General features: G+C 33.1%; 1 protein-coding gene across 1 annotated transcript; it reads right to left on the reverse strand.

Annotated features, from left to right (window-relative positions):
• Positions 1–2,641: 2,641 nt before the first annotated feature.
• LOC142614145 (uncharacterized) lies at positions 2,642–4,623 on the reverse strand. Its single transcript, XM_075786691.1, has 2 exons — positions 3,509–4,623; positions 2,642–2,954 (listed from the first exon to the last, which is right to left on the reverse strand). The coding sequence occupies exons 1-2, from the start codon at positions 4,487–4,489 to the stop codon at positions 2,871–2,873; spliced, it is 1,065 nt and encodes a 354-aa protein (XP_075642806.1). The 5' UTR covers positions 4,490–4,623; the 3' UTR covers positions 2,642–2,870.
• Between the last annotated feature and the right edge of the window lie 4,360 nt (positions 4,624–8,983).

Consider the following 8,983-nt stretch of genomic DNA (forward strand, 5'->3'; position numbering starts at 1 on the left):
TTCAACCACACAGCATCATTCCGCGATAATAGGCATACAAATTGTTAGTAAATCAAGGGAATTCCAATAATTGAGTACTTCGAAATTCAAAATATTCGTTACAAATAATCAAAACAATTGCGACCTGTCACCATGTTATTGGAAAATCCACGAATATTAGAGAAAAAAAAACAATTGCGACCTGTCACCATGTTATTGGAAAATCCACGAATATTAGAGAAAAAAAAATGTACATAGAGAGAGAGAGAGAGAGAGAGAGAGAGAGAGTGAGAAATTGGAGAAAAAGATAGGACATTAGCCGTCAATGAGGGGACCCAGACAATGACATAAAGTTTGTTGGACGAAACGACTATAACTGCAATCAATAACTGATTTATAGGACAGTCGGCAAATGAATTGATGGTTTCAACTTTCAAATTCAAGCCTTCAAAAGAAGATCGAAGGTTGGTATTTTTTAGTTTTACTTCACGCAAACAAAAATTTGCTTACGACTCCCTTTTCTTAAACCAATCTATTGTCTTCCCACGCGAAACACATGGGCCGGAAAGATTCAAATTTCTTCTTCTTCTTTTTGTAAATTTTTTTTTTTTATCCCAATTGAACTTTGATATTTGCTGTTCATTTGTCGCCTTAAGGAATAAGGGGTGATTAGCAATCATTTTAGTTTTTGTGGCAGCCTGTTTCTTACACCTGTCCATTATGCTCTTGTCACTTCTTGAATTTAATTTTAGGTACATGCATCCGTTTTAAAAAAAAAAATAAAAAACATGAAAATTTTATCAATCCATTACCTAAAAAGTTGGATCAAAATTTTCAAAGAGAACTATTTGGACTTTTTAATAAGACATAATTGTACTTCAAGTAGCAATTTATTTTTTTGGATAGATAGATAGTAGGGAATGAGGATATAGGGTTCAAATCACAGACATTACATCATAAAAGAAGTCCTAGATTAAGGAAGGTAGACAAGTCAAAATTTGTGTACAAGTTAGACAAACATGAATTGTAATTCTTATTAATCATACCTTTTGTTGGTGATATGTTTAATTTTCAAAAAGAATGTGCAAGGCAATTGCAAGTGGCCTTGTAAGGGGTTGACACGTGTAAAAGAGGAATATTAAGTAGTTCAATTGTAATTGCCATTCTTCTTCTTTAAGCAATGTAGTTTGTAACTTAATAAGATTTTTAGATTTATCGATCATTTTAATTTCCTTTTATTTTGTAGTTTAGTATTTTCCATCAATTTAGTTTTTACTTGTCAATTACTTTGATAATTGTTGTAGTTTATTTCAACATCTTAGCATTGATAAAGCCAAAAGTTCTCTTCATTAAGACAAAACGAACTCGCATCTTTCAAGTTCAAATTATAAGTTAAAATGTCCTGAAAACAAATTCAAATTATAAGTTAAAAGGTTTGGGATAAGTTTTTATTTTTTATTTATTTAGAAACAAACACACACATAAAAGATAAAGAAAGAGATTCTAACCAAGGGAGTCAATCTTGTATTGGAGGCTGTACCGATTGACTAGTGAAACAATATATTTCGGTACTGGTTAAGATTAGTGTACTATTTTGGGTTTACCGTTATTTTTTATATTATAAATATATATATATATATATATATATGCATGTGTGTGTACATATATATATATATATATAATAATAATAAATATAAAGGTTTACCATAAAACATTATCTCAATTCAAAACAAATTATTCATGATTTTAGATTTTAGCATCAATTAAAAAGAAAAAAAGAACACACAATATAAAAGATAGAAAACTTAATTGTTCATTGCATAGTGCATACTAAGAAAACAAATAATACTAATAAGTTAATGCAAATAAATTACCATTATGTCTTTACAAAAATTCAAAAATTACAAAACTAAAAAAAAATCTTTTTTTTTTTGGTACCGGCCGGTATTTAAACCGGTACGAAACGTTGGCGTTTCAATACCGGTGTATTTACCGGTACCGGTATGGCATTGATTACCTTGGTTCTAACACAAAGGTGCACCATAACTCCACTAAAAAATCATGATAATTTATAAGGAATGATAAGATAAGTTATACTACACACAACACACTCTCTTAAACAATGCGAGACAATTACTCTCTTTGAATAAGTTTATTGATACTTAATTAAGTCACCGATTCAATTAATAATCACATTAATACTGAAAGTAATAGGGTGTAAATTTGAATCACATTAATACCGAAAGTAATAGGGTGTAAATAGGTTAATGAGTGCGGGTGTACATCAATGTTTAGTTTTAGGGACACAGCTTTTTAGTTATACAACTTTTGATTAGTTTAGATGATGAGTCATGTAATGAAATAAACGAAAATGATTATAATGGTCTACAGGGTATTCTCATCTCATTTGGACGAAAATTTTACGCTTTTTTTTTTCTTCCAATGAAATTGAAGAACGGGTATCAAATTTTGTAGTATGATATAAAATATATTTATCTAAATCCATAATTTTTTTTTGTTGTTTTGATAAAATATTAGAAATTCAAATCCACACTATTGCAAGTACATTTATTGAAGGAAAATCCTCATAACTCAAAATTGTTACATATTATTTTCAAATTCTTTAATTTTAACTATTCAAATCGAAATGCAAGATGAAATCACACCAAATAAAATTTATACTGAGGTATTTTCAAATCCAAAAAAAGGAAACAGATCAAACCGAAATAGAAACCAAACTCAGATCTCTTTTTTTTTTTTTTCCACAATCTTTACAAGCTCGCACGTTACACAGATATTTACATTTTTTTTTTTGTTTTTGGTTTCTCTCTCTTCCTGCTTTACTCTTTTTTAACCGTTTGTTTACAAAGCGCAAGCATTTGTGGGGCCTCTCATACTGACACCTCTGACGTTTTGGCAGTGGTAGCGACGTTGCCGGATCTCGGTTGCCGTAGAAGTTCTATCAATGTCTCCGCCTGTCCCATAAAGTCACACAAAATGATAAATAAAACCTCCATCCCATCATATATAACGTACTATAAAAAACTTCATAACAAAATTAATTTACTAAGAAAAACAAGTAAGATAGATGTGATTGTTATTATAACCACTCCACTGAAAAAACACTTATTCTGTCCCAACTTTTTATTTTTTTTAACATAAGAAGTTGGCATTTTAATAGGACACGACATGTGTCTAAAAGTGTAAAAATTGATAGGCTGAGCAAAAGCCCTAATTGAAGAAACTTAAGGCCTCCAAGTTTAGGTTATAAAAAAAAATTATCAATAGAATATTTACCAAAAAAGAAAATAAAAGAAAAAGGTAGTCTAACAAAAAAAAAAAAACAGGTCGACATCGCAAGGCAACTGACGTGGCAAAATATGGTTCTCGTAAATTTCCAAGAAAATGGCAATAGCGAAAATACTCAAAAGACCCATATCCATGCAAGTAATTTTCTAAAAAAAATAAATAATGCAATGCCACGTCAGCGGCGACGAGTCATGTAAGCATAGCATTCTCTGTCACTCACCTTTTGCTTGGCGCGATTGGTGCCGGACTGAGACAAAGCCACGAGGGGAGGAATCGCTCCTTCGCGAGCCACCATAGTACGGTACACCACACTGTCCTCACAGACCTGTAACAGTATCGCCACCGCGATCTCCTTCTGCCTCTGGGAACCGACCTCTACAATCTCAACCAACACCGGAATTCCACCTTCTTCAACCAAGGCCGTTCTCGCGTCCGCTACTGAAACCAGTAAGCTCAGTACGTACGCTGACTTGTCCACCATGTTTGACCCGAAATCAGCCATTAATTCCACCAACGGCTTCATGATTCCAGCTTGGACGGCTCTGATCTTGTTTTCCTTTACAGAGCACAAAGAGTACAGCGCCGTCGATGCGTCCTTTTTCGCGCGAAAACCACCGCTTTCTAGAAGATTCACCAGCAGCGGAATCGCTCCTGACCGTCCGATTGCGGGTTTGTTCTCGTCTACTTGAGAGAGTCGAAGCAGAGCGCAAGCCGAGTTCTCTTTCGCCGTCGGAGTTCCCAGTCTCAAAGCTCGAACCAGCGGTTTAATCGCGCCGGAGGAGGCTATGAACTCCTTGTTCTCGTCGCAGAGCGAGAGATTCAAAATCGCCGTGACGCCGTACTCTTGGAGCTGAGGATCGGCTGAGGAAATCAACGAGATTAGCGGCTTAACCGCGCCGGCTTTCGCGAGTTTGAGCCGGTTCTCCGGCTTGTTCTTCGCGATGAGTCTGATCTCCATGGCCGCTTGCTTTTGCTCCTCAATCGAACAGGACTGGAGGTCGGAGACGAGTTGTTGGATCAACTCGTCCGAGTTCTCCGACGCGCAAGCCATGGCGAGTAGCCGGCTCTGCGAAGAAGTCGCCGGAAACTCGCCGGATCTATCGCTGTTACATTCGCTAAAAGCTGAAGAGTCCTCGTTGATACTCAAATCACTGAAATTCCTCCCCATGTATGAAAAACTCGGCCGATTCTCGGTTTCCATGGCTGAAAATTCTTACTATCAGAGCATCAAATGAGTAAAATTCGGGTCAAAAAGGAGGATCCGGATTGTGAAGCTATAATATTCGGGTTTAGTTTAGGAAGTGAAAAAAGACGAGCGAAGTTGGAGATAATTATATACGAGAGGGAATTGGAGAGAGGAGAGAAAAACACACGCACACACCTGGACAAAGGCGTTGGGGCATGGAGCTGACACGTGCAACAATACTGACCCTATCAAAATCTCTATTCCCTAGTGGTTCGAGCACGTGCGAAATTTCTCTTTAAACGCGTGCCTGGAGATAGAAGAAGGTTCGCTCTACGATAAAGAGGCATTTTCGAAGTTGTGTCGTGTGATGGATTGACTGACTGGGTCTTTGTTTATTTCTTAGCTCTTTGTAGGAAAATAGTAAATTGATTTTGGATTTTTCAATTTTGGACAAAAAAAGAAAAGAAAAAAGAGAGATTGGATTTGGTATAGTATACAGTAGTGTGGTACTCTTCGGTACTCCCGCTTGTTAGCTATTGTGCCACGTAAATGTATATGTTGTCGACTTTTGTTGTTTTGTTTATCGTATCGTGCTGACTGAATCTGGTGCACATGCTGCCATCAATCATGAGCATCTACAGCTCAGGTCACGCCCGGTGCAGGTGATCATACAAAGTAAGCTGAATTTATAGTCGTATTCGTATACTACTACACAGAGTTCACATATATTTATGTTTGTGTGTGAAATTGCTTAATGTATCTTGCAGTTTTTGGGGCTGTTTGGCCTTGTAACAAGAACAATAATTTGTAATATTTAAACTTTAAACAATATTACACGTATTTTTATACGTCTTTTTATCCGTACATATGTTTAAGATATGTTTAAGAAATGTTACCAAACACCGTTTTTGTCTTTTAGAATTGGCCATATTGGGACTTATTAGGGTTTTCTTTCTCAAATTTAAGGTTTAAGGCAATAAATTTAAAAGAAATATTTTTATACTTAGTCAATAATTTTGCATCTCAATATAATCTAGTTTATTAATTAAATGCAGTGGTACTATTTCTTTTTGGGGGTGAAATAGGAAATTGATTGAAATAAAGTTAAGTAGTACAAAGTTTAGGATATTATTCATGCTTACAAAATTTTAAGATGATCAAAGATAAATATTCATGTCATCAATCAATTGTTTAACTTCAAGTTTTTGTTGTGTAAAATAAAGCATAAACCATTAGTTTATGAATCGATTGGTAAGTAGCATCTGACTGTCATAAAGATGGTGTGCATGTTAAGAATATATAATCTAACAGTGACATTTTCAAAATATAAATTTAATAACAAGTTATTAGATGATATAATATTATCTAGAATTACACTAGGTTTAACTTATATATATCACCCCACATATTGACTAGCTAGTACAAACTTCAAAACATGGGAGGATTAGAATACAACACAAAAAGATCATTAAAAGTATTTATTTGATTAGAAACCAACAAACTCTTTTGTCATTCAATCATATAAGGGAGCCGAATGTTATTTATCAATCTTAATTACCTATGGTTTAGTAAGCCATCTAACTCGTGAAGGCATCATTTGGTGTACCAAGCACTCAAAAGGCTAGAAGCCGGTAAGATTAATAGTTATTAGAAACAGAAATTGCGAGTAGAAAGTCAATTACATACTAAATTAAATAAATAGATACATTATTTTAATTTAACTTTTACACAATAGTTTCAAAAATTATTTATCAAACTATCTAGAGATCAAATGATCTTGTCTTCAACAGTTAGCGACAATAATTAGTCAAAACTTTTGATCAGTGACTTATTAAAAACTACCTAGGTGGTAGCATAAATAATAAATTCTTCATACTATCTCAAAAAACATAAAAAGATAAATAAAAATATCAGATTATAGATATTTAATAAGTTAAAACCACTTAATCTCAAAGAAATGGTTATATATTTTTTATTATTGTAGTCTCATTGGCTTTCGTGCTTGGCATAAAAAAAAAAAGGACATATATCATAAAATTATACTACAATTAGAACAAAAAGTATACTACCACAACTTTTGTCACGTGACATATTGTGAGTAGTAGATAATTTATTTACCTTTCAAAACTCGTCATGTGATAAATTATGGCAAAAGTTGTGAACTTTGTTATGATACCAGATTTATTGCAATTCAAAATTAATTTAGATTTGATTATGATTATAATTATGCTTCAAATTTAATATGATATATATGATGTGAGCTTCATTGTAGGGAAATTATTATGTACTCCCGGAGTACTATAAATGCGTGTTCCTTCCTCTCACATAAATGGTGGGTCTCAGTAATTAAATTCATAGTGAGACCCATCATTCATGTGAGAGGAAGGAGTACACATTTATGGTACTCCGGGAGTACCTAATAATTTTCCTTCATTGTAATGTTGGAGAGCCATCAAACAGGGTGTTACCGCGTATCTAATTTGATGTTGTAAAGTTTGCAATTAATTTAGTAAAATTTTAATTGAAAAGGAGAAATGCACTTGCTAATATGAATGCTCTTCTACACGCTACATTGCAATTGTGAAGAAAAAGTGTTGTGCAACCTCATCTAGCCTCTAACTCATTTGTGCTCTTCCAATTTTTCTTTTCTTATCTTTTTATTTATTTATTTTATATAGAATAATTTTGAAATCCATTGATTGTAATTTGTAGGACAAGTCCCATTGTACTGCCTTCAATATATGCATTTTCATACAGGATGGTCCATGAAAACAGTAGTGCAGTTTTTACTCACAGAAATTGCAGCTCACCAAATAAGTGAGGTTTTTATATGGAGTTTGATGAAAGCAACAAAATGCAAATGCAAATTTAATTCTGAACATAGACCTAAACTACAATTGATTGGCTAACAAGTACATAGTTTAATGTACATAAATAATGAAATTAAAGTTCCAAAAAGGTTTTCTGTTAGTTTTTTAAACACAAAGAAAACTGCCATACTTGTAAATCAGTGAATAACTGAATATTAAACTCATTGCACATCTACTTTGGAAGATAATGTCGCATGTAAAATGATGCAAGAAGAAGAGAGCGCCACCAATAAAATTAGACTAACTAGTAATGGACATTTGGACCAAAGCAAGAAGCCACGACTCTTATTCATTAAAAAAAGAAAAGAGACCTACGTTTCTTTTAGTTATACATTTTTGTTTACATGGTTGTCATTTGCTACCTATTGTAGTCATGACATTTGTTGCCTAGAAAAATATTTCTCTCTAGTAAAAAATCCATGAAATATATTAATAAATTCAAGCATTTTCCATAGAAGATTATAGTGCCAAATAAAAGAATAGGTACTCAATGGAAAAAAGTAGCTGTTAATGTCAAATGGGCACTTCCCAACTAACCAAAGAAATTTATCTTTCATGTCACAGCCTTCACACTCAACTCTGACACATTTTTCCTCCATAAAAGCCGAGTTTTATTCCTTAGTCCTTACCAGAATATTCTTACCAGCTTAATTTTCAAAACTTAAAATCTGAAAGAATCATGATTTTTTTTTTTAAAAAGATCATAGAGTAGATGTATGTGAAATAAAAGCACTGGGCCCTAAAAAAGCTAGTAATACATTTCTCAAGTGAAGATCAACTTTTTACAAATTAAAATATTTCAAAGTCCTCATTTTCTCATGTGCAAGAACTATTTCCAATTTATTAAGCATTTCCTGATTTGTTGTTTGAATTTGTCTTATATGAAAATTCAACAAATTGGTTTGAATTCAGAACACACTTTTTATTTTATTTTATATGACTTTAAACATTCATTTTTACATAGTTAAAAAAGAAGAACTTATATCAAGCGGGCACAAAAAAAAAAAAAAAATGTGACGAAGCACATAAAGAAAAAGAGGGAAAAGAATGAAGAAGAAGAAGGACAATTAATAGATACAAGTATGTTGGAACAATGTATGACAATAGGTATAAGTATATGAATTATTGCGATAAGGCACTTGCCAAAAAGATGAAAGCAGCCTATATGAATTATGAAAGCTTTGAGAGGTACTGGAAGGAACAGCCTCCGGGTTTTTAGTTTCTTCGGAATACAATAATCACAAGCTGGCTCTCATCAAATTATTAAGCGACCTTTTTACATGCTCATCTTCAGGTCCACCTTATTTAGATTTTAGGTGTATTTGCAGTACTGTGCATTGTGTTAACTATAGTGTCATCAGTTCAATAATTAAAAAAAAAATACAGTCATCAATTAAAGGGTTCAATTCGTGTTGGAGAATTTCTGCTAAGCCAGTTTGCAACATCACTAAACAAACAAGTGGCAACGTTATTTCATAAATAAGAGCAATGTCAAAATTACAATTTTTACTACAACATTACTCATGCTGCAAGTCATAAGTGGTAGAATTATGAATTTACCACTTTTACTTCAACAATTCACGAATTCTTAACAATTAGCTACGGCCATATAAATTATAATTGATCACTATAAACAAAA

This window comes from Castanea sativa, chromosome 10 (assembly GCF_040712315.1).
Source record: "Castanea sativa cultivar Marrone di Chiusa Pesio chromosome 10, ASM4071231v1".
Taxonomy (NCBI): Eukaryota; Viridiplantae; Streptophyta; class Magnoliopsida; order Fagales; family Fagaceae; genus Castanea; species Castanea sativa.